Source organism: Ambystoma mexicanum, chromosome 2p (assembly GCF_040938575.1).
Source record: "Ambystoma mexicanum isolate Mex_15411 chromosome 2p, UKY_AmexF1_1, whole genome shotgun sequence".
NCBI lineage: Eukaryota > Metazoa > Chordata > Amphibia > Caudata > Ambystomatidae > Ambystoma > Ambystoma mexicanum.
In genome coordinates, this window is record NC_090923.1 from 1340035275 (window position 1) to 1340062314 (window position 27040).

A 27040-nucleotide genomic window follows, 5' to 3' on the forward strand; every position below is an offset into this window, starting at 1 on the left:
TGTACATTTATTTAATTTAAGAAGTAGTGTCCCAACGTGTGGACTGACGCATGCTTTTGACTACGTAAAGGATGATCCGGGGGCCGCACTTATGGAATTAATGTGCATGTCTAAATGTCATGTATGTTTCCGTGCCATTTTTCCTTTCCTACCCTGTACACAGCTCGTCTCCCCAATCTTATTCTCTTGGCCTCTATCTCACCCACTTCCAATCAATGAGAATCATTCCATACCCAAGTCATACATCAGAGTCACTGACGTCACTCAAGAAGTTTTTCAGGGGTCCCCAGAGTGAACATACAAACTCTGTTACACTGTCTTTGCCAATACATACACGAGTTCCCCCCTTACACTTACTGATAATTACATATTCAGGGAGAGAATAAAAGGTTACAAGTAAGGAAAGCGCTTGTTCCTTCTTTTGATTCCATTTTCTTATGGTAAAAAACACTAAACTATACATTGTACACATTATATACAAACTAAACATTCATCCCAACTATTACTCAGCCTTACGTGTCAGGTAGTGTAAGGAAGACATGGCAGACACAAGTGACCTCAGTTCAAGGGTGTTTATTGAACTTCAAAAAGGGTTTGAAAACGCCTAACTAATCCTAAATCTACAGACGGGAGCAAGCTACAACCATCAAATAATAACAATGCAGTCCTGTGTCTAGTCAAAATAAAAGGGCCTATATTAATAAACCTACCGACGATTGACGATCCCTACCTCTAAATACAAATAGTGTGGGAAACAATGTCACGGAAAGAAAGAAGTGTTCACAAAATGAAACGTCAGGTTGTTCAGGCCGTTGCCCTCCCTTCCCACGTTTTCAGCACAGGACAAGGTGGTGTAGTTGAGCTTAGCACAGTCTCAGGCTTCTCTAGCACAAGGATACAGTTCATTGCTCGAAGAGCGGATAGTCGAAGCCGCAAAGCTGAAATTCGGGGTGGAATACCTCGAATCAGTAGTGGAATTAATGTTTAAGAGTAAAATGGACACTATTCTCTCACCAAGGGAGAAATCTCTCCATGTTCGATTTAGGCTTTGAGTCCTACCAGTTGCCTGTATGACCAAAAGATGTCAGGGGAGGTACTCTGGCCCGTGCCCAATGTGTGGTTCCCATACAGAAAGCATTATGCACTTTTAATTAATTTGCCAAACAAACTCATAGCCTGAGGTGTATGTACCTGTGACCTATCCTGAATAACGCAGATATTTCGACATGCAATTTGTGCCACTAGGTACTTGAGAGAAAGTTTGCTCCCCCATGTGGTATTTGGAATTGTGCGTTACATTTTCAGGGCATGGCTGTTGAGAAACAGGATTTTAAAAAACTGTTCCGGTATTATGGTTAATGACGACTAAGTGCCAGAGGGTGCGAGCAGTAGCTCTCCTTGGCCATTACCGAGTCAACTTGCCAGCAGCCCAAAAGCAGTATCACTAAGAAGTATTGCTCAATGGAGGTTACCGTATTTTCATAATCCTAAAGCTAAGTAACTTTAAGCCAAGCAATTTTTCACATACTCGCACTCACCCTTCGCCTTGAATTGAGAGCTTTGAATGAAATATATTTCATTTGTAATTGTATTACTCTGTGTAATTTTCCATCTACTCCCTCTCACATGAATAATGTATATAATAATTTACTGAGCTGTATTTCAATACATTTTTTTTTTTAAAAGGTAATCATATGCTCTTGGTCCTTCCAAGTGCTCCAGATAAGATTTTGGAAGTGGGAGTATTTTACTCTCCATTTTTAAACTTTGAGAGTAAATGTGATTTTAAGAGAGTAAAATGACTTTTCTCCTTTGCATGAGAGTAAAATGTATGCAACATCCAGCCGACGTGTGCAAAAACTGTATGGAAATCATTACTATGTGGCAGCTTTCTGCATTGTGACAGAATACACATTTCATTATTTCTGGCCATTTGATCTCTCCTGTATATACTTAAAATGTTGAAATCACAAACCCCTAGCCAATTATGTAGTAAAGCAAATATGAATTGATTTGTGTGTTTTGAGATTCAATAGCAGAATTGTCTTGATGTTTAATGAAAGTCTTAATTTCCTGGAGTTATTACTACCTAATGGTATGCCAGTGTTATGATACAACAGTGCAGAGAGGCAAGACCTCCATGCTAAATTCTATATCTAATCTAGTGGTCAAATGATTATTTATATAGCTCTTTTGCAAAGCGCTGTGCATAGAACATATTTATCACAATTACCACCAAACCAAAGTTGGTACTCCTTTATCGACCTCGAAAGGATGAAAGGCTGAGTTGTACTTTCCGGGATTCGAACCCGCAAACTACAGATCACGCACAGATTGCAGCAACGAGTGCTCAACCGTCTGAGCTATATTATTGGCTAACATTCTTCAGATGTTGGTTAACTGAATATTGACTTGGGTATAAACATCACAGTAACTAGATGTATAACGAGGCATTCATTAAGCGGTACATAAAGTTAAATGCCTATCTGGATTATCACAAGGACAGGTTTTGCTGAGTTTCTATTTCAATTACCAATGTAACTAATTTGTTTGCTTGCTTTTGACCAGCACTTGCACTTCCTTGAGAGTCAGGTTTTGGATGTTTTAATTGTAGCCCTGAAGATTTGAGAGGCTAGCACACCTGTGATCAGTGTAATGACAAATCACTCACAGCAAAGACTCTGCTGCCACTGACCATTTATAGTAATGCACCCAATTGACTGCAAGGTTGAATGATGTAAAGTAGACTGTGCATAGTCATCATTTTACACTATTTCTATAATTAGAGTGTAAATTAAATTATAAGTGTAAAAATGATCTGCCGCCGCATGATTATGCACACAGCAACGGAACTTTGAAAAATACAATTGTGCAATACTGGTTTGCTTTCACTGGAAAAAAAGCATAACTTGTTGAAAAATATGAATTCTCAATTGCAACTTAGTTTTTCATCTTATTAGTTAAACAAACCAAAAATTATAGGAAAACATGCATGGTGCTTCTGAAGCTGAATTGAAAGAAACAATTCCTTTCATCACAGTGTGTTTTTTTTAGGCTTCAGAGAAATACATTCTGTTTCAGAGGTGGCTTCCATTTACATCCATGTAGACAAACATCAAAAGAAGCCTTCTGTTTTTTCAAGTAACCTGACCTTTGCACTGCCCTCTCCTCTAAACCTGTGTGTAAATGTACCGAGGAAAATAATAAAGCTGATCTTATTTACAAGATTTTCATGCGTAAAAAGACTTGGTACCCACCTTATCTGGGGGCCTGGTCCTTCCTTTGATGTATTAATTGTTTCCTAAGAATTGAAGGTTTTAAACTGAATAAAAGTATTACAAGTATGTTTGGCTCAATCATTAGCATCAGGGCCATCAGTGTCCAAGTCTCTTTGCCTTTCTAAGTCTCTTCACTCGGAGGGCCTGATGCGAAAAACAAGCGATAGTTATTTTCCTTTTTCAGATTTTCACAAGGATTCAATTCCTTATGCGATTCACTATTCACCTTGGATCTCCCTCAGCCAGGCTCAGATCCCTTCAACACAATGTTCGTACTTATTCATGCATTGCATTTCTCATAAAGTATTCTTGTTCGAGTGACTCACAGTTCACCCCGGATTCCAGCACAGTCGGGCTCAGATCTTGGATCCCCATCGGTCGGGCTCAGATTTCTTTTAACACTTAACACAATGTTCACAACCTTGCTTTAGCCAAAAGCTTTTAGCGGATCTCCGTTCGCCGGGCTCAGACCAACTTCCCACACGATTTCATCAACTATCAAAGACTTTCGAATGTGCACATGGTTTTGCTTGACCCGTTGTAGGACCACTCAGATTTCACAATTCTTTGTCACATGCGCCACCTTTCAGCTGGATACCCAACAGACTTCGAATGAGCACCCACGTGGCACCGGACCACTCTTCTACGGTGTCCTATCTTGGCTTCAAAGTTCAATCACTCGGCTGATTTAATTGTGCTTGCGTCGCTTGCCACATACGTTTTTCAACATTATTTTCTGTAGTTTTCAGTAAACAATGTTGCCGCTTGCAACCTTAGCTTCAACACAGAACAGTCTGGTATCGGCCTCCCCAACTCACTGGCTGCGCTGACTTCACTGGCGCCCCTTTATTGTAGGAGCCAAGGACATTATTACCGCTGCAGCAAGCAATTCTTCCAGCCTTGTCCATCGAAGTGGGAGAGCCCCGGGTAACTCTGATATACTATGCAGGATTCTTCAACCTCTATTCCTGGTCTTATATTTCTTATTCTTGAAGGTTCCGTAAGGCAAGTCTTTCGTTGAAAAGGTCAAGGTCACTTCCCTCCGTGCAATCCTCTTCGGTCTTGCAGTCTTTCATCTTGTATTAAACTGCCATCTTGGAACTGCTGCTTCCTCATGTGCTTTGCCTTGCTCAGAGTGCATTTTCGTGCTCTGCCTTTTATCCGTGTGGGGGAGTGCGATTAAGTCAGGTGCGTGTAATGATCCGTAATTTCTTGACCATTGTACTGGGACATGTCCGGTATACTGCTCGGGTCATTGTCTGTTTTCCGCCCACAGAGAATTGTCTGCGAGGAAGTGTTAAGTTGGGAAAGAGGGCGGGGGGAGGGATTCAATTCCTAAGTATCTTACCTGGTAGGATGAGGTAAAGGTGTCAAAGGGGAGGGGAGGTCCCCAATTCCACTCCCTGAGCACCCCTCACCCAGGTGATCCTTCCACACTGAACCACCCCCAGGAACTGGATGTAAAAGCGATGGCCATGACCTGGCCTCCTGGATGACAGATCCCCGGGGACTAGCGGGTGCAACACGTTCAGATTTCTCACAGAAGTGAGCCAAGTTTGTAGACTGGTCTCCGACATGTCCCACTCTTCTCGACCCATTTTTCTTTCCACCTCACAGACCACAGTCTGGCTGTCATCTTGGGTGGGCTAACAACTTTCTTCTACCTGGAAAAGGCTTGTTGCATTAAGACCACTACAGTGGTGGTGTGCACAATATAAGAGGCAAGAGACAAGAATGAAGCCTTCATCTCTGACTCTGGTCCATAACACAATTAAAAACTAAATTATTTTTTTTTTAACCTAGAAAAATACGCAATTTCTTTGTCCAAGGCTTCGTCAATCCTGTTAAAAAGAAAATGGATTACTGGGAACACCTTAAATAAGAAATTGCACTTATTTAAGAATCATACCTCTTAAAGAGGAATATAGAACTCTCCGCACACCGTGTACAAATGGTAGACTTTTCCATCTGCTATCATGTCCAAATGAAATCAGACCTAAAAGCGGTTAGAAGCACTTCCAACACTGAAGTGGATTTATACCCACCTCTTCTCAGTATTTGACAACATCCAGGTTACTAAAATGTATACCCCCACCTCCAGCATATCCATATTCCTTGGAAAAGTTAATTCTGTTCTTCCAGCAGAAGATTCAAAAGAACTTCAACTTGCCCTCAGAACCAGTTGCTGTCAGGAACGCAGCACCAAATCATTTCAGCTGCACAAAGTCATTAGAACACAAGAAACTGCAGGCTTGAACATACAAGCCTGAAGACGCATGGTGCATGCGCTAAATCTCACAGTGAGAGAATTTACTTTAGGCTTTATGGCTCGTATAGCAGAATTGATATCCAGACCAGTGGAGGCTCACGCATCTCACACAGCAAAACTATCAAAAGATTGAATGCTAATCTAACCCATAAAGAGAAGACTCACCAACAGTCCTTTGGCAACATCCGACCATCTAGATGGAACTCAATCCCGGCAGAGGCTTGAAATGACCCCATCATCCTGCAGTTCCGCAATACAATAAAATCATGTCTTTCACCAATTCAGAGAAGCAAGTGGCACAGAAACTGCTCTCCTGAACACCTGTGAAGATCTGCTCCCTAATCTTGGTTCTAGTCTTTCTTCTCTTCTCCTCCTCCATGACCTTTAGCCTGCTTTTGACATGATCAATCACGCCATCAATCGACTCAGCGAGAACCTGGTCATCACTGATAAGGCCATGGAGTGGTTGATCTTCCTCCTGGACCGATCCACCAAGGTCCAACTTGGGTCCTTTCTCTCCACCACCTCTCTCTCTCCACATGTGCTGTTCTCCAGGGCTCTATCCTCTCACCCTGCCTCTTCAATGTCTACTTGGCCCCTTTGGACCACCAGATCTCTACGCTCTTCTAAATCTTTGTTTTATGCAGATGATACACTGCTCTTTTTCAGGCTCCCCTCAGCTCATTACGGACTGTGTATCCGCAATTCAGGATTGGTGCGCCTCCAACGATCTCTGCCTTAATGCCAGTAAGACAGAGATCCTGCTCATTGGTATCCATTCTTCCCGTTTCCCCCGCTCATTCTGGTCGCCCTCCCTGGGCCCTCTTCCTTTGCCTTCCTGTGAGGCACAAAACTGTGCCGCCCATAATGTCGACTTTCAAAAAGCCGACTTCCATTATGGCGCAGCGCAGTGATCACCTACATCATCTGCCCCGCATCCCCCTACCCACTTACCTTTTAGGCGGCACACACAGAAGTGTGCAGCCGTCTCAACTGTATGCCTGGAGCGTCAGTTCAGTACAACTAACATGGGTCTGAACTGGTGGTGCTGGGTCCTTTTTTCTTTTTCGTTTTTATTGTCCCCCACTACCATATAATGGATGCAGGAACATCCCTGCGCCCCCATTACTCTAATGGGAGCCTGGGACACCCCTGCAACCCCCACTTCCATTAGTCATTTAATTGGGGGTCAGGATTAGAGTACGGCACAAAGGAGCCGTATTCGATATTAGCAACATTAATTCGCAATATTTGTATAATTCCGTCCTGCAGTGCTCTGGGTTGCATTTAAACCAATGCTAAGAGAATTCCTAAGAAATGGTGCCAGCACAAAGAAGAATATACAACCAAAACGCTCAGTTCTTAAAAAAGAAAATCATATGGTGGTTTGCCTTTTTAGCCTTTCCCCCAAACACCTAAAAGATCCAAATTCTCATAGAATAAAATTTTAGCAGGGAGGGCAGCACTTCATGTTTCTGCACTATCCGAATGTCACAATGCCAAGTAGGACAGTTATTGTTTTCCTCTGAACGCCCCTCGCCCCCACAACACACTTTTTTTTCGTCTTGTGGCACCTGGAAATACTTGTTGCTGTATAGGTGCCATACAAATGTTCAATAAATAAATATCAAAAGCAAAAGTGTTTCAATACTGCAACAAATCCAGAAGACTTCTATCCAACTTTCTAACGTCTAACAAAGAAATACATCTCTACCCTAAAGGATAATTACACTCTCCACAAATCAGCTGCCAAGATTACAGATTCAATAATTTCAGGCTTCAAAATCTGCACTCCCCATGGCGATAATTGACTTTTGGTGAGTAAGAAATGCTGTGCAGTATGCATGTGGAAGGTTGATGGGGTGAGTGACTTTTTGTGCCTGGCTAGTCGCCAGCAACTTACATTTTTCTTTATACCGGATTATATTGACTTTAGAATTACTTTGAAAAGAACCTAATAAGAACACACCTAGAAGGCTAACATGGCCGAAATCCAACTCAATAACTAAAGAAACTTGATGTAGACCTCACCACATGAGATTTGCCGATATCATGGTATTATTTTGGTAAGGCACATAGCCAGCCAGACAGGATCTGTGCAGGCTAATTTAAAATTTTCAAGGAAACACTAACTTAGGCTCCATTAATACAAATGTAACTTTCAATGAAAGAGGAAAGGTTGCCAATTTAGCAGCTAAAGCAATGATCATAGTCATCCCAAAACCTGACACTCCAGACTAACTATAGACATAACAATAAATAACTACAAATGGAAACTATGCTAAAAGAAAATCAAATAAAAAAAAATAACAGAAAACAGACTATTCCAACCCAGGGAAGAGTCTTTCCTTTGCAGATGCATGGACAGGAACACAGCCAGATTATTCACAAATATTATGAGCTATGCTACGGCAGAAACTACCTTGGAGTCCAAAGTAGCATTTGATCAAGTATTTTGGCCCTTCCTCCACAAAGCATTACAGTGGTTTTATTTCTGCAAACGACACAAGAAAAGGCTGTCCCTTATCCCTTATCTGTACTCTATTCGACTGTTCTTGTTCGCTGCATTAGATCTTAAAGGGAACTCACCGGACATTAAAGGCCTCCAATCAGGTATACAAATAATCAAAACTGCTCCATGTGACAATGAGATCATGTATTTCCTTTCCAAACCAAGGCTTTTGTTGCCGCACATTTTAAAAAACAGGTGAAAGTATCAAGGTACTGGATACACCCTAAATACATCAAACCCAAAACTTCACCAACAAAAAAAAAAAAAGACCAACATTTCATGAAATCTGAAGTAGTAGTCTAGGTTGGTCTCAATTGGCAAAAATGACTTAAAATATATGGGTATTCAAATGTCTACCAAATCTCAGCAATACAAGGGACGAAAATGGATCCAACACTGCAAGCACATTTCAAATCATGTTGAGGGTGAAGTTAGACACTTAAAATGTTGATCACTCCAGTAGCCAACTTCAGCCTCAGCATGCTTGCTTTAAAATACTGCACTCCCTTCTTTAGATGTCCAAATCAATCACAATTTCACGATTGTATGGCTAGCATAAGATCTAGAATGTACATGAAGAGGCTTGTAGAGAAACCGCTCAACGCTCACACCAGTTTTTATTTATTTTTTACAAACTTCTCACAGATCCTAAACAATCTAAAACAATCCATTAGTACAGTCAATTACATTGCTGTTATATCTAGGCTCACTTCACCAGCGGATAGAGTTCTTTACATAGATGAGGTCACCAGGGAAGAGCTGGAGGAGAGGAGACAGAGTATCAGATGCCACGCTGGTCGTCTCTTCAGTCCTTGTTGGTGCTATCCGTTAAGGGATACATTCCATAATGAAAGTACCTTCAAAATGTGTCCCCTAGAATATACAAGGGCATGTGGATAAGCCGCCCCGTTACTCATGGCGCGCTAAGTGATGAACCTTACAAGGTTGTGTGTGCTTGATAAACAGAGCAGGGGCCAAGCAGTGCACCCAGTTCTTTTTAACGTGGTACAAAGCTTGGACAATTTGCTTTTTAGAAAGCCATTTATCTTCTCTGCACCATGTTGGCCTGGGGGTGGTAAACTGTACACATCCGATGCTTGAAATCTTTGAAGGGCTCATTGTGCCGTTGTCAGACCTTAATACTTCGCACCCACCCCATCGAGACAAAACCTCTCTGACCAAGAACTTCACCGCACATTTTGCATCAGGGTGTGCACAAGGACCAGCCTCCACCCACTGTGAGAAAGGACGTACAACTAATATTAGGAAGCAAGACCCATTTAACCTTTCGCCCATACACCTTTCGTCCATATCCGCGTAGTCAATTTGTAACTGGCGGAATGGCCCAGTAGGGCGGGGCAGTGTACCTAGGATTGTTCTAAGGGTGAGACAAGTGCTGCAAGTCTGACAAGTAGTACAGTTAATAACCAATTTAGTTACTGCCTCCTGCATATTGGGGACAAACCAGTCCTCCTGTATATCTGCAGCTATATGTTTTTTGACACATGGGTAGGATGATGCAGCTGGTCGAATGCGACCAGCAGCAAATCATATGGCATAACTGCTTTGCCCGATGTTTGTCACCACAATAAAACCGTAGGGGACTGCTTGCATACCCTTTTTAAACATAGAACTTTCCACTCCTGCAGAGACTGTCCCTGCAACTCAATCAATTGTGCAATAGGTAAGGAATTGTAGGAGTCTGGCAGTTCTCTGCTCTGCGCTACCGCTGGGTACTCAAACACTTGTCACCGGTAAAAACACTGCTTGCTTTGCCGCCACATCTGTGGCAGCGTTACCGAGTGAAACATTGTCTGTGTCGTTAGTATAGGCGGTGCATTTCACCACCGCTGTTATGGAGGGCTGGGACAGTGCATCGATCAATTTATCCAGCAGTGCTGCATGCTGTACCAGGGATCGGTCGGCCCTTCGAAAACCCCTCCTCTTTAAACGGGCAAGGCCTGCATGCACCGTGGTGGCAAACGTAAGGCGAATCAGAATAAAAGTTGACAGCACCCTTGAGATGCTAGAAGCACATCAATAAGCGCTTTAAGTTCTGCTGCTTGGGCAGAATAGCGCATGGATAGTCTTTTCTGTACCAATACCTCATATATCCCATCTACTACGCTGACCAATGCCACTCCAGTATGCCTCAAACCAGTTCCCTGGTCGATAGTTGCTGACCCATAAACCAAAAGCAGCCCCCCGCCCTCCCTCGAGTGGGCTGTCTCTCGCTTTCGGGATGTTGTCCTCCTCTCCCTCAAACGTCCCACAGACGTGCACTGCAAGGTCTTCCTCTGTGCACGGTTCTATAAGAAAGGTAGCATGATTAACAGTTTTGCACCACACTATATGAAGGTTCAGGCTGAACAGAATGATCTCGTACATGGATGCCCACTGTGTAGTCACAGTTGATTTGGCGCATTCTAAGATGGCAAACAATGCATCCTCCACGTACAATGTTACAGAACACCCCATGACAATTGTGGAGCTTTTCCCCAATCGCAAATGCAGCTGCAGCAAGTGCCTGTTTGCATGGGAACTGGCCCTGCATCACAGAATCTAGCAGTCCGCTGTAATAGGCCAATGGCTGGTAGCCCATCATGCTTCTTTGCGTAAGTACCACAGTCATCAGCTGGCCATTGGAATGCGAGAACAGGTAAAACTCTTGGGTGTAATTAGCTAGCACTGGGCAGTGGAAATTACCTCCCTGAGATCAATGAAGCTGTTGAGCATGTCCTCTGTCCATGCAATCTTATGGGGTTTTTTCGGAGCCTCCTTTAGGCTCTGCAACAGGGGCATGGTGTACGCAGCATAGTCCAAGATCCATGCCCTGCAGTAGGATATAATATATGGCATTTATAACGTGGCTATACACAAGTCTTTCAAGGCAAGACGAGGCAAGGGAGGAGGAACAGAGCGAAGACAAAGACAGCGATCTTACTAGGCCAGGTGACATTGAGATCGCTCAAGTGCAGGGGAAGTGCAGTACATAGGATTAACTGTAAAAAATAAAATATATACAAACAGTAGGTAAATGTTCCGGCCAGCTAGTGGCAAGTGCAGGGTAAGTGAAGACATCAAGTGTCAAGAGCTGGGGGTGGGAGGAGACTGTAGGGATACAGAAACAGCCCTCGAGTGCAGGGTTTTCCCAGGAGGCAGTGCAGGTGAGTAGCTGGCGGGGGAAGGGACCTGGGCCCGAGATCAGAAGGTAACCAGGTGACCAGTACAGTTTCAGTCAGGAGTTCAGCACGGGAAAGGAGGAGAGAAAGCAGAAGCAAAGAGGAAGGTCTTGATGTGCTTCCAGAAATGGAGATGGTTCTCCTAAAGTCTCAGGGAGGCTGTTCCAGAGGGAGGCACCAGGCGAAGAAAGAGATCTACCACCAACTCGTTGCTTGGAGAAGCGACTGACCCTAACGGAGTTGGAGGCGGGTGAGCTAGACAAGGAAGATATTTAGGAAGAGATATTTGGAGGTACTGAGGCCCTAGGCCCCAGAAGGCCTTGTGGACAATGCAGATGGTTTTTGAACTTAATCCTTACAGCCACTGGGAGCCAGTGCAGAGATTTCAGTCCTGGAGAGATCTGATCCCTGGGCTTGAGGCCAAGGACAAGTCTCGCAGTCCTGTTCTGGAGGAGTTGCAGAGGGCAGAGAGTAGAGGCAGGAATATTTAGAAAGAGGATGTTGCAGTAGTCCAGCCTAGAGAACCGGAGCTCTGGAGACAGTGAGCTTCTCGGGGAAGGAGAGAAAAGGAAGAATACCTATGAGGAGGTGCAGCTGGTAGTGTGACTTCTTAGAGACGTCAGCAATGTGAGGAGAGAAGGACAGAGTGGATTTGAAGATGACCCCAAGGTTTTTAGCCTTACAGGTGGGAGAAGAAAGAGGGCCAAGAGAGGTCAGCCAGAGAGCAACAGGAAAGGAGGGAGCAGGTGTGCCGATGAGGAGAATCTCAGTCTTACTGGCATTAAGGCAGAGATTGTTGGTGGCACACCACTCCTGGATAGCGGACAGACAGTCAGAAATAAGAGGAGAAGTGGTGGCGGAAGGGAGCCTGAAAATGAGCCGAGTGTCGTCGGCATAGCACTGAAGGTATAGGCACAGAGCAGCAATGCGGTGGGCAAGAAGTGCCAGGTATTGGTTTAACAGACAGGGAGAGAGGTTAGACTCGGAGGAAACCAGAGATAGAGATGGAGAAGAGGAAGGACCCACATTGGACCTGGGAGGGTCGATCGGAGAGGAAAGAGGTCAGCCAAGCCAGGGCCTGATCGGCGATACCCAGGTTATCACAGAGACGGTTGAGCAGGATGGCATGGTTGACCGTGTCAAAGGCGGAAGAGAGATCAAGTAAGATGAGGACACAGTGGGTATTGGAGTCAAGGTTGGAGAACAGGTCTTAACGGATGTTCAGGAGAGCAGTTTCCGTGCTTCTGGCAGCTCAGACTGATGATCATGGAGACAACCAACCAATTCAGTGTGAAGATTAAGCTGGGAGATGGCCAGCTTTTCCAGATGTTTGCCCAGGAAAGAAGTGATGGAGATTGGGCAGTAGTTAGCAGGGCAGGAGGGGTCAGAAGAGGGTACACAAGGGACCGCTTCAGGGGGGAAGGGAAGACTCAGTGGCGAAGGAGCAGTTGCAGAAGTCAGCCAAAGCAGGAGCCATGGTGACAACAGGAACAGGGGAGAACCTCTTTTGACCAGGCTTTCATTGATCAGACTTGTCTAGAAACCTCGTCTGGGGAGAACCGGGCAAAGACAGAAGCAGGGAAGAGAGGTGGCCACAGAAGCACCAGAGGTAGAGGGAGGAGGAGGAGAGGAAGGGAGAGGGGACAGGATGTCCTGAGTTTTAGAGATGAAATGAGAAGCCAGCACCGTGCAGCGGGCCTGGGAGGGGACAGGAGAGGTATAGACTGCATCAGGATTGGCCAGCTCCTTGCAGATTTTAAACAGTTCGGCCAAGTTGTTGGATGCCGCAAAGACGCGGGCTTGGATGATGGCTCTCTTCTTGGTGCGGACAGAGTTGGTATTGCCTTTAGAGCAGGTGGCAGGCCAGTTTGTCGATGTACAGGAAGCACGTCATTTCCTCTCAGCCACCTTGCACTTGCGTTTAAGGGTGACAAGGTCTAAGTCGTACCAGGAGTTGCACTTGGTTTTGGGCTTCAAACGGATCAGCATGACAGGGGCAAGAACATCAAGAGTATCAGATATAGCAGAGTGGCGCATAGAAAGGGCTGTGTCAGGATGCGAGTCAGCCGAAGGAGGTGAGAAAGTGGCGGCTAAAGCCTCAATTGACACGCTTCATGGGTCGGATAACCGAGAAGGTAGGTGGCAGTGCTGGAATTGGCTTGGCCCGATGGGAGGAGAGTGTGAGCTGGGATGAAAGGAGAAAATGATCACTCCAGGAGAGAGGAGTGGTGAGAGGGATAGAAAGGGGAAAGTCTGTAGAGATCAGAACCTCCAGAGTGTGCTCTACAGAGTGAGTCGGGCCAGAGGGGAGGATAGAGAATGAGAGAGAGTCACAGAGGTCACGAAAGAGTCCAGAGGAAGGACAGGAAGCATCCAGGTGGATTTTAAAGTCTCCAAGGAGGAAGAGTTGAGTGGTTGAGACCAGGAGGGAAGAGGATAGGTCCACCCACTCAGAGAGGAAGTAGGAGATCTGACCAGGTGGCCCATAGATGGTAGCCATGGAGAGAGGGAGGACGAGGCATTCGAAAAGAGTAGGCCTGCGTAGGAATAACAGAGGCAGGAAACCACAAAGGGAAGATCAGGGCTACACCCCCTCTGGAACAATTGGACCTGGGCGTGGAGAGGATCTTGTAGCTGTCAGGGAGGATAGTGTCAAAGCTTGTGATAGAGCTGGTTGTGAACCATGTCTCAGTGAGTTACACAGGAAGTTACACAACCCTAGAAATGTCTGCATCTCCTTGACAGTTTTGAGCTGGGGAGTGCTGCACACTGAGGCGGCGCAGTCGGGTATCACAGATATCAGCTGGTCCAAATAGAGTACTTCTTGGAGACAATATTGCATCTTAGCCTGGTCTACTTTGTACCCCTTGTATGGCAGCAGCCGCAGGAGGGCGACAGGCACTGCTGCTCACTGTTACTACACACCAGCAAATCGTCAACGTACTCAATGATGGTACGGGGCACTTAAAGGTTTCCTAAATTGGCATGCAATACCCTGTTGAAAATGCTGAGAGACTCACAGTACCCCCAGAGTCAATCTCATGTCCTCGAAACGCAGCCCCCCCCGTGCAAAAACATGGTGAGGTACTGTGAATCGGGGTGCAGAGAAGAAGGCCGTTTGTTTAGGTCCACCACAGTGAAGTGCGCCACCTCTTTGGGGATGCTGCACAGTATTATTGCAGGATTCTGAACTATGGGAAATTCTGCCTGGACTTTATCGGATAGATTGCCGTATTGCATGAGAAGGTAAAGGGCATGATTTTTCGCTGATTTTAGAAGTACCACAATCAATAGTGTCACGTATGCCCGCCTCCGCCTCTTTGGAAAGCGTATACTGTTTAGCTCGGGGCAGCACCACACCGGGCTTGGGTTAGTCAGACCAGTGCCACCCTCTGCAAGAGCCCTACATTGTGGACATCAGTCATCCATAATCTTTATGGGACTTGCTCCAAGTCACTTACAGGGAGGGGAAGGGGGTGACAAGGGCCATCAAGGAACACTGTACCGTTTGATATTTCACTATACTGTCACAAGGAATACAGATTGCTAATACAATCACTGCATCATCAACCCGATCCTCACACAATTCTGCATCTGTCACTTTGAGGAGCACCATTGGAACAATGCACAATGTAGTACGCCACTCGCACCCATCAGAGTCTGTGCCCACCACTACAATCCTTTTAGCTGAATCTAGAAACAGTATTGTTCCCGCTATAAGCTCTGGGGTCACCGAAGGTCGAAAGATGAAGTTGTATGGTACCCGCCAGCACGCCTTATCGATCTGGTGCACTGCATCAAGCAATACAGTTATCCTGTACACAAACATGACCAGGTCCACAGGATGCCACAAACCACCACCCCTCTCCTCTAGCCTGCATGACGACAATTGCCCTTAAGGCGCACAAGCCTGGGGTGGCACATACCACATGCAATCTGTAAAGGAGATGGTTTGCTCAACAAATCCTGTCCCAACAAATGTATCAGGGAGGCCTCTGAATACAGTAAGGATGCGTGCACCACTTTTCCTCCAATTTTGATAGCTACCTCTTCTGTGTAGGGAACCGTTGCAACAGCCCCAGAGAATCCTGGAGTGGTGAGTGTCACCCAATAGAGGAAGTTTCCCACACTAATGCATGATTTATTGAAACTTGTGTCAACCATGAATTGATTACCAGCGGCCACCAAGAGTCCCCGTCAGGGTGGGTAGCCATGGACAGGACACGCAAGAGCTTTCTGTGGGCTGTCCTAATCAGGGTATGTTTTGGTACCTGGAAACGTTATGGGGTTTCCTCCCATGATGCTGACCCCCCTGTAAGGTGCTACTGTTCCATTTGGCGCGGCATTGGAGGTGGGCTTTTGGCCTCCGTACAGAAGGTTCTGCTGGGCAGCTTGTGCGTCAGGCAGTGCTTGCGCCTGCATGTGTTGGGGGCAGGGGGGGGTTGGGTGGCAACTGAGTGTATGCCTGATGTATGTCAGAAGGTATGGGGGGGGAACCTCTGGGGTGGCTTTGGCAGTGATGGGCCAGGTAGATTGTATGGGTTGTATTCCGCTCCCTGCCTGCTTCTACACTCTCTTACAAATGTTCCCTCAGCTCCAACACTGAGATGGTCCCATACCACCTCTGGGTCCCATTCGACAGTACCCCCCTATGCCCCCTTGGAACTTTCCTCTTCCCCGCTGCTGACCTCCTTGGTGCCATTCAGGATATTGATGTGGGGGGTCTTCCGCCCCACTGCCCCCGTCCTCCACCTGGCCAAAACACTGCTATCCTCACATCTGTACAAGCTGCAGCCTGCTCGGCTGAATTGGTCTCAGTGTTCGCCGTCACTGCCCCCTCCACTGCTACGTTAGCTAACTTCTTCTGCACCAGTTTTGCTTCCTCTGCATGCAACCTTCGAGCTGTTTCCTTTTCTCGTTCTCTGATCCTTTTACAATGGTGTAGAATTATAGTCTGAATCTCGGCCCGCCCCTTTCCATCTATGCCTACTATCTTGTCAATTGCTAACTGAACTTCCTTAGGCACTCCCCTCTTAATATCAAAATAGAAAAGAGGAACTGATCAGTCCCACTGGACACCTGTCTCTGCTCTCCAAATCCCCTCCACCTTTAAAATGTACTGGGCAGCGTCTTCATCGTACCCCTCTGTGTACTGCATTACGGACTGTAGGTCTGGTGTGTCAGGGTACGCCCGCCACAGCACGTCCCACACCTGCACTCTAATATTATTGAAAGTGGCCCCATTGTGCGCGTCATCATGCAATTTCACTCCTGGATATCCTGCCTTGATGCACGTCACCAGCCTGATCGCCCACAATTGCGACAAGTAAACTTTTCATGTCTCCTACCACCAAGGGGATACCTGCTATCTGTTTTTCAGATGCAAATATCCACTTCCCGGCTCCGTACAGCACTTTCCTTTTTCCTTGCTGCTGCTACCCACCAAAACCTGCTCCGCAATCAGTCGCCCCACAAGCTTTCTACTCTTGGCGTAATTTCTAGAGCTCTTCTATCTCCCCTTCCTCATCCTCAAACTCTTCAAAGCGGTCCCACCCTTCTTTTTGCACCTCTCGATGTACTTCCCCTGTCTGACCTCACTAGCCTGTAACCTGCACTTTTCACCCCTTGATCGGCTAAGGCGTGCTTCTCAACAAGCACATCCTTAGTAGTTGTGCTATCCAGTCTAAACAAAATATCTCCAGCCGTCCACTCGTCCAACCCACATCCCGGTTTGTTCTCCCCTACCTTTATCGTCCTTAGACCGAACAGCTCTGCTTGTGTTGCCTCTAATGCCTTCTCCAACTCCTTCTTCAATTTATTCTCCCGTGGTGTAATGCTGTTCGGTGTTGGTCGATATGGAGTGGGGTGGTGGTACGTGGGGGCACATATGTTGGGTTGGTGTATCCTGTGGCTGGGCGGGCACTAAGTGGATAAAGCCCCTCTGCAGGTGTGGGCTGTGGTGCTTCTCCTGGCTCTGTAGCATTCACTATATTTGAAGTGCCACTATCTTCGTGCCGGGGCATACACCCGGCGGTGTCCTCTACCATTTTCCCCTCTATCATTTTCCACAAATCTAAAATTGCTTATTTTTTCAGCAGTGGTTTACCTTTATATTTAGTAGTTAGGAACATGCTCATGTGATCTAATATGTCTGTTATTAGTGCCCTGCTCTGGCCAGGAGCAGGGCAACACCCCTTGGGTCTCTGCCACCCACTGCTTGTGGAATTTCTCTATTTTCTCCTTATACAATGGCAATGCACTACACATGTACTCCAACTGAGTTATTACCCCCATACCAACAATCATATTCACAAAACAAAAACCTTTTTGTTATGCGTCACATGCAATTTTAATCACAAATGTCACTACTGGTCTTTCGCCCCTACCTCCCAGTCACACCATGTCCACACTTTCCCCGTCCGCGGACATATCTGCACGTCTCACACTATTTCCACAGGCCCTCCTTCGGCCTCCACCAAATTCACAATAATAGTTCAATACACTAATACAAACAAAAATAATAAGCCAAAACAACCACTCCCCTGCCTCCTTCTCCCACCTAAAATATATTGGGCACAGGAATCCGAGCTCTCCAATTACACACAGCTCCTACTTTGGTATCCTCCTTATCACAACGAAAATTGTGCCACCTTCTCCCCTTACTCGGAAAGGATCCCACACCCCTACTTTCCTCTTCGTTATCTTCTCAATAATAACAACAACACAAACTCGCCACATGGCCTTTCACACTCTCCCTTAACACACACATACTGTGTTTCCCCACTAACTCGCACCCAAGTTGTTGTCGCTTGCAAGAGGTGTACTTACATCTGCGTGTTCACCCGAGCTCCTGTGTCACGGGGTCCCACTAACGGCTCCAAAGAGCAGACAGGAATTCTATTAAAACGGCTCCTGTAAACCGCTGCGGGTTGCGAGCTTGGGACTGGTCACTGCAGGTGGGCGTGGCTCCTCCAGAGATACGGCCTAGAAGCCTCTGTCTTTGCAGGGGTCACTGGGATCACGTCAAGGTCACCAAATATTTAGAGAAACCTATGAACGCTCAAATTAAAAAAGAAAATGCAACCCACTAGGGAAAAAGCCCAGCACACCTCTTGCAAGGAGAACAAAGTTTTATTTCCACAAAAATAAAGATGCACCAGCAAAGTGCTCTGCTGTCACGGAACGTTCTGGCGAAATCGGAATGAGCAACACTATGAAGAAACACACAGCGTCATCAGTGACGTAAATTACATAATGTACAAGTCCAAATGGCTGGTTGAGAGACCCTATAAATAGGCTACCTGCTCCATAAGGGATGTCATGCCATTGGTCCCAGCCCCTTCTGTCCATCCTCTTCCACGTGGGTTCCTCCTTAAGCGTCATCAGGTATGAAACTACAATTAATTGGTCATTATGAAATGACAAACAATACATGCTCCATCTCCAACCTAATGTGCACCTGGTACTGCAGACAAGGTCTACGAGGATACTTCGAGGTCATCACATCTAACAGACTACAGCTCGGTTCCAGACACATCAGTGCCCACCCAAAGCTCCCCAACCTCAGTTTAGATTTGTTGTCCACCCCCTTCCCCCCTGGCACCTTGCAGCACAAACCACATGACCTATGGTGAAAGCATCTGGTCCCTGCTTTCTGATCTTTTCTGATCGATTGGCGAACTAATAGTTTTAGGTCTGGTGCTGACAGGTACTCTGGAAAGCTGGGGGTCTTGGGACAGGGGCATCTGGGAGCTATTAGTTAGAACTGGAATGGGGAGAGTCAGATGGTTGTGCCCTCCTTCGCGTGGGATTGCTTTTCGCAGAGAGCTCTCAACCTCCTCGTGGCCTTGCATGGTGCATTCCTTCTGGAATATGAATGCTGGCAACATGAGACAATGAAGGGTCTATGAATCTCTGCATCTCTGGCCTTTCTCACCAGTGCACAAGCTGCAACATATTCCTGAATGCATACACTTATTTCCATTTATGTGGCTTGGGTCTGAGGCCCTGGCTGCAGTGCAAAGCTAGGCCTCGATTTCAATATGGCTGCTACAATCCAAGATGGTGTTTGATTCCCCCATGTACCCTAGAGCCAAAGCATGCATCTCTCTCCCAGCACTATAGTCCCCGTCAACACCCTCCTTCCCAGGGTGCCTACTGCACACTTCCAGGCCTCTGCCTCATCTGAAAGTGATTGGGGGGTCTGGGACGATCGTCCCTCCTTCCCAACATTCTCTAGTCCTCCAAGCCCAAATAAGGGCTGAACCTCCTAAAGCTTGTAAAGGATCAGACTACATTTATGTGCAAACAAATAGCACTGCGTGTCTCCTGCCCCTCCAATTTAACTCCAAGCGGGTTAGTGCTAGAAACTGAACTATTACCCAGGATTCCAATAGTTGCTTTATCAGCCCCTCCTCCTCCACAGTCTACGCATCGACATGAGGAGGGTGTTTTTGATAAAGACCTGCTTACATCTCTACATGGAATGATGTGTAGCTTATGTTTGAGGGCAAGAAAAGTAATCACTGCATTTGCAAACACAAGATATTGAAAGATTTTATGCAAATAGAACCAACAACCCCATAGAACTTTCACATTACCAGTGGCACAGGAAAAAGTTCAAATTCAAAATAGAAAAATACATTTCCTGCATCCAAAAAGGCGCACTGAAAATCTGAAACCAATTAACACGGAACACCATCAGTTGCCAGTGGCGTTTCTACTCCCAAAAAAAAAAATAATAATAAAAACACACACACACACACACAACATGGCATCTCCTTCATAATCAAAACAATGAAAAACGTTTCTAATAATCCAGTTACCAAAAACAGACTGCATGGTCTGGGAACCTCAATTTAGACCCATTGGAAACAGCATATATGGATAGCGTTCAACAACTCTACTACATCTGTCACAATTGCCTAACTAATGTATTGTTTAATATTGGTGTTCTAGCGCGCATACTAGCCTTTTAACATTAATCAAATGAGATTTTTCATAGATAGCACCTGAAAAGATTGCTTTCCCACTGGGCTTGTAAAAGTAATTTGGGTTTTAGAAATCTGCGTGGTCAGCGTAGGATGCACCTGATCTAGCTCGAATGATCCACTGATATACCTATTCAATCAGGCCATCCATGTGAACGATTAGTGTATTGTCAGTTATCAATTTGGCCTGAGGGGAGACAGTGCATATAATATATTGGTCCAAGAAAAAGATTGTTATTTTTTAACTTCATGTGTAACTTAAAATAAATGTACATCTCTGATCATGCTGTATTTGATACAAGGTTTCATTTTCAAAATATGTTCACATAGCAGATAAACCCTGGTCAGTTTCCATTTGATTGGAGGAATACATCTCCATGGCACAAGACAACTTGAATCTCATTTTGAAAGGCTAGTGTGGACACCCGAAATCCCAGTATTACATTGTGATCAGTCTTATTCTCTCAGCCAATGGGCAAAGTGCCTTTAGTTTGGCCATCTTGCAGCAAAAGCTTTAAAATGATGTATTACTATAAAAACAGCATATGCAGCTCATTGTCACCTGAAAACCTTCAGTCGTTAACATTAATACACATGCTATATTTGTGTACATTAATCAAAACTGCCTGGTTTATAACTTGGCTGAGAGAGCTAGATGTATGCAAAACACAAATTAATCACTCACTGTCTGCATCTATTTGAGGAGTGTAGCACACACCTTTCAAAGTCCAAATACTTTGAAAAAGAAAATCCTTCACATTATGTTAATATAAGCCATCAAAACAATAGTCACTGCTGGGTAGCTAAAAAAACTATAATAAATGGTCACCAATTTGTTAAACAATTAGATATGTGTCACTTTGTAAAGCAGGACTCTTGTCACAAAACCCTCAATCTCATCCAGAAATATTTCACAATAGGCAACCAATGACCAGGAGTCAAGTAGGTCTGTGTGTGCTCACCCACTGCACTAATTACCAAGTAATACACTTCCCTATGGCTAAATGATGCCAGATGCGACAGTGGAGCAACGGGCACTTGCACATTCCATTATATAATCATAGCGTAGTCCCCGCTTATCGCTTACTCCCTTCATTACTTTTCTTCCATACCCAATTTGACTTATCTTATTTGATTTTTAAAGGGGAATTATCCTTCCTCTGAGGTCACTCTTAATCAACTCCCAGTTAAAGGCGACAACACAAAATTGTCACCACGCAAACAAGAGAACTTTAACATGCCGACACTGAAAGTTCATTTCAGAACTGATAATTTAATTATTGCAAATATATGGTTATATCAGAAAATAATCAAATAGCCTTCATTAATGCACACCTTCTTGCAGCTGAGAAACTACGCTTTCCCTCTACACTATCTTTGACGGGCACCAGGTAGGAGCTCTGTCAACAGACATTCCACAGGACCAAACCAAAATCTTTACTTATGCCATTAACAATTTCTCCTCATCAACTGCGAGCGGCAAGCGCCAATATTGAAGTATGAATATGGCGAGTAATGAATTGGCAAAATTCAGCCACTGTGGGTTTCAGGAGAATTTCAACTCTCCCTTACTTCATTCACAAACAATGGATCTACAACATTTATTTGCAGCCCATTTGCTCGGATCGCGTTTTGGCACAATGTTTTACAGCGGAAAATGCGTTGGGGGGTCCTCTGCACCTTCAACCACTCCATTTCTAAATACCTAATGCCACCCGGAAGCTACATTTTTGCAGTAAAATGCAGTAACAAATATTGCAAGGAAACAGGATTTGAGCAAATGAGCGGCAGGCAAAGTGGCTAATACCCAAACAACCAATCGTTTGTTCGCTTTCAGTATGGTCAGATTGTGACTAAGAACTGGAACATGGCTGCAAGAATAATGTCCAGATTCACTTCAGGTTCTCTTTTGGCCCTTATTAAGTAGTAGTCAAGTTTTGCTTTGGGAAGTACTGAGACAAAACAGTTTTCTAGCTCAATTACAGCAGTTCTCTGGTTGTCACAGTTCAACAGTGCTTGGGATTTGTTGTTTGACCGCTGGCCAAACAATGGTCAACAGAAAGGCTTTGTTAGCATGCATTCATTTAGCAGACCCAATTATTGAAGCACAAGCATGATTAAATTTACTTTCAATTTACCTCTGCAATCCGATAAGTTTCCACCGCTGAAAGTCCATGATGTGCAAAGGTGGCTCTGTCCAGTGTTTCACAGCTTTTGCATATTTGTTGTAACTAGGAACAAAGATTGACAAGGCAGTGACAAGCTTCTTCACAATGCCCTCCTCCACTCCAAGAACTACAAGCGTCCTTCCGCTAAGGAGAGAATATATCGCAGGGTGGGCAAAGGGATATTGTCTAATAAATTGCAGTGCATTTTGGCCAGCCTTTCGCTTTTGTCTCTCAGACAGACAGCCAACAAAAGGTGCAGGCGACGGAGTCCGGTCAGAACCTGCAGATGCACTGCTTATGTAACTTGTAGAGTCTGAATGTTCATCCCCACTGATCTTGTTAGCTTCGCCACTACTTAAAAAGTTTGGATCAAACTCATGAATGGAAATTGCTCCAGAGACATATCTGGACGAATTTTCAACATCATCCACTGAGAAGTTCACATGGCATCCATGTTCCACCTGTCGAGATGGCTGTGGTGGAACTATGACTACATTATCCTCTCCAGTGAAGCTTTGCTCTGGAACAGTCGAAGGTTCTAGGAAGTGTGGGCTCTCTTTCCCAATACAACAGGCGGAATCTGAGGGCAGTGTCATCTCATTTTCAGAAGCCGCGCCTGTCTCCACTGTGCTAGTCTGTGCACTAAATTGTGGGCTAAATTGAAGATCCTCTTCCTCGTCCATGTAATGTTCTTCTTCATTAATGGCAGTTGGGCAACTTGCCTTAAAGTCTTCAGGAATCAAAGACTCAGAGGTAATTGTACTAAGGACTTCAATACTATCTTCACTGACTGTCCTTTTGCTGACAGCTTTTCGCTTAACCACTTGTGGACTTGAGTGCAAGGGCAAATATGGCTGGCTCTCAGAATTAGTTAGAATAGAAGCAGACTTTTCTGTTCGCAAAATCTCAATGCTTTCACCACTGCTTATACTCCCTTTCAGTTCAACATCAAGACCATCAGAGTTTTCCTGGTTGTCGTAAACACTAGATTCGGGCAAGCCTGTGTCTCGAGATTCATCCTCAACATCATCTTGGTCCATCTTGATAGGAACAGACTCCACGCTGGATTTGTAGGATTCCAAGCTTGCTGAGACTTTAAAGCTTTGAGGTTCCTCAAGGGATTTTGGAGCATGGTGGCCCAACATTGTATTAAGGTTAGGGTCGTACGTCCTTTCAAGACGAGGTTCGCTCCAAAGCAATGCATCTTCAAAGAGGAAATTGGTTTTATGTAGCTGCTTCAAAAGTGCTCTGTCAATTTGATTTTCCAGAAGGTAGCATACATCACCTCTATATTTCTTCTCAATTTGAGTCAACTGGTCTACAGATTCTCTAAAAAAGTAACAATCACAAAGTTCCTCTAGAGTTTTGAGCTTTTTGTCAAAGCACTTAGCTGACTTTGCTTTGATTAATTTGGGCGTGTAAGAGGACCTCCGTGGAAAAACATCAGTTTCACAGTGATCTGGGGGCTGCTCGTCGTGGTCATTAGTAGTAGGCACTTCATCCAAGACAATGTTGGCTTCGGTATGTGAACCATCTGGCTCATAGGGGTAGAAATCAGTGTCTTTTAGTTTTCTGTATGGATACGATTGGATCTGTTTTAAAAGGTCTTGGTGCTCAATTATAGACTTTTCCACACTGGCCAACTCATTTGCCTTCTCAATAGCCTGAGTTGTATAAAAACCCATGTCATTGGTTTTCATTTGCAACTCCATTTCAGTGTGAAGTACGGCTCTGGTGTAATCCAGGTCTTTCAGCTTTTTTTCGAGTTCGTTGGCAAATGCTTTTCGGTTGCCAGTCTTTAGGCACTCTGAGGCTTTGGAGAACTCTGCAGAAAGCTCCAAAAACTGCTGCATGATCTTGTCCTCGTCTGTTGTAATGTAGGCAATGCAAAAAGGTCGTACAAACCCCCTGGCTTCAAGGTCATAAAGTGTTAGATGATGCACGTACGCAAAGGCACCTTCCTTAGAGTCACCTAACACCACTTTAGAATCTTCCACAAAATTCAGCTTTGGGTATGCAGAGCCAGGAGGATGACCCACAAATGATGCCTGGTAGTCCACAGACATGATCCTTAAGGAAAAATAATTAAGATCAAAATGCTCATACACTCTGCTATCATCTGGGATGGTAAGCAAAGGCTGGGGACCCACCTGCTCTGAGAATTCCGAAATAAGAATGAAATCCCTTGTGAATTTGGCAGCTGAGAGCTTGGACCATGGGTTTGCATCATTGGCGAAAGGAAAAAGGGGAACAGAATATTCCTCGGGCAAAGTAGGAAAATCAAAAGTGTCATGAAGTGGCTCCTCTTTGGTTAAAGCCACCACATCTGGGGCACCGATCATATTTCCAGCTTTGGTGCGGTGGTCATTGAGAAGAGAAAACCACGGCTAGAGGCAACAGAAAGCAACTTTCAGTTGAGGAAAGAGGCGTGGTTAAACGTGAGTGGTGGGGACAGTTGGTGAAAAATGATAGGCTTAGAGAATACGAATTAGACACAACTGCGTGTAGAAACATCAGATGCAGTACGCGTGAAGATGTACAATTGTCGGGAGATGCTGTGGAACACACGAAAAGATGTGGGACTGTCCTAGCGCTAAAGCAAGGAGGGCGCTAGGATCCAGTGGACCTATAGACACAATGCCCTTGACAAAGAGATGTAAGCCTTGTTTTAGGCGTAGGTTGTCTCCAGGACCTATGCTAAGGGTGTTATGTCGGTCACAGATATGGGATACTTTGGGGTCAGTTAGACACCAGTAAGGGGCATGGTAAGAAGGCTCTCGGGAGCAGGGATCGTCCTTCTCTCCTACAGGACATGGAGCCTCAAGTAAGCGGGTTGAATACTTATTTGGCCAAAGGTAGAGCCTACCGGTCCGACAGGGGTTGGGGGGTATCTCTGAAGGAACAGGTGCAATACTTTCACCGAGACCGTGTTACGACAGCTCTTGTGTTGGTAAAGCACTCTATAGGGCAGAACGATAAAACTCTAGGCGAAAGAGATATCGGTCTTCCTGGCATAGAATTAAAGGTTATTTTAGGGCAGGTTAGGGGGAAGACTTCGCACGTACAGTTTTCCCTGGCAAAGAAGCGGGGTTCCGAAAGAGTCCGGGAAAGACGGGTGTCATTGAGCTATCCTGTACATGCTTTGGGGGTCCCGCCCGAGACTCTGCCTTCTACGCCCGGGAACAGCACCCTTCTTACTGTCTCTCCCTTAGGGATGCATCAGCTTCACAGCCATCTTGGAAGCACATGACTCATGTGGGCGTAACACGTGATCACGGACGCTACGATCCTTTCTGAAGGAACGATGCTAAGTGAACATTAAAGAAACAAGCTATTGCGGGTACAAAAATAAACCATAAATGATGCTCAGAACGCAACAAAATACGAATTACAGTGATCTTCGGACATGTTAAGCACAATTTTAATTATTTACTTTTTATTTTTAATGTTTTCAATTATTCTACTTCATTGAATGGCTATTCTTCCTCTGTAGGGGTATAACATTCTAATAGAATTCGTTATTTTATACGATGGTTTCATGCAACACCTGTGTACCCACAGTCTCACAGACCCATAAAAACGCGCCCGCTCGTGAAACATGGAGCCAGTCTTGCGAGTTGTAAAAATAGGTGACAGACAGTTGCAAACATGTTAAGTAAATGTATGAAACGTGTCATCGCACGTAGCAAACCATTTTAAAAGGTTTGCTTTCTTTAGTTCACTACGTATGGTTTATGCATATAAAGTGTGCTTCCAAACGATTAATAGTATTGTTTCTGTTTTTGCATTTCCTATTAGCAAAGACGATTTAGTGATTTTTTTTCTCCTTACTTTGTGTTCCATTTGCGGTAAGTAAGTGAATGAAAAAAAAAGCAAAACGAAATGTGTTCATATTTGTAGTGTTGTTAGGTGGACCTCCTCACAATCCCAGTCCACTCTCTCTCACTCAATAAAGTGGGGCCGACACAGGAGCTGGGGTGCAACACCTCTTAACTTTATTTCCACTTAACATCAACTGCCGCTCTGCGCGGTAACTCCTCCCCTTCCTGATATGTGGGACGCAGTCCACTTGGTAACTGATAGTAGAGAGAGGACTGTTCCTCTCCTCGATAGTATGGTGACGACACCACACCCTCCTGTCACTAAACATTCAGTTGCGTTCTCAATCTATTTCTTCGATGAGACGATGGGGTTTTCTTCTTGTCCTTTGTGGTGGATAGTCCACTTTCGCAGATTGCTCCACCCATTCTTCCGGCGCCATGTCAGTTCCAGAGTCTTCCCTGTCTCCTTCATAGGGGGCGTCCCACTGGGAGAAAGTGTCACACATACTTGAGTCTTTTGCATGTTGAGTGCCAGGCATCTTCCTAAAGTGAGAAGAGTTTCTTGTTATGGACCGGCGGTCCCCTTCTGCGGTGATGAGTGATCCTTTCTTCCTAATGATGATGAGTGGTTCTTCGTTGAACGGAGCTGCGTTTTTGCGCTGTTGATGTTGTCGGACCACGACCATGTCCCCTGGCGCCAGATCGCTCTCCTTGGCTCTGCGCTTGCTGTCGGCCGCTTCTTTCATGTGTTCCTTCATGAGGGAGTCTCTTGTTCTCATCTCCGCGTCCTCTTCATACTGTTCCTCATTGTCGGGTATGT

General features: G+C 45.1%; 2 protein-coding genes across 2 annotated transcripts in view; one reads left to right on the forward strand and one right to left on the reverse strand.

Moving 5' to 3' along the window:
* SMCR8 (SMCR8-C9orf72 complex subunit) overlaps positions 1-25642 on the reverse strand; it is a 76875-nt gene extending 51233 nt beyond the window's left edge. Inside the window, exon 1 of the mRNA XM_069645690.1 lies at positions 22370-25642. Within this exon, the coding sequence (XP_069501791.1) occupies positions 22370-24741 (2372 nt within the window). The 5' untranslated portion in view covers positions 24742-25642. The remainder of the gene's footprint in view (positions 1-22369) is intronic.
* Positions 25643-25717: 75 nt separating this feature from the next.
* The window catches only part of TOP3A (DNA topoisomerase III alpha), a 1279921-nt gene continuing 1278598 nt past the window's right edge, over positions 25718-27040 (forward strand). The window contains exon 1 of the mRNA XM_069645692.1: positions 25718-25739. The gene's annotated coding sequence lies outside the window, so the exon portion shown is untranslated. The remainder of the gene's footprint in view (positions 25740-27040) is intronic.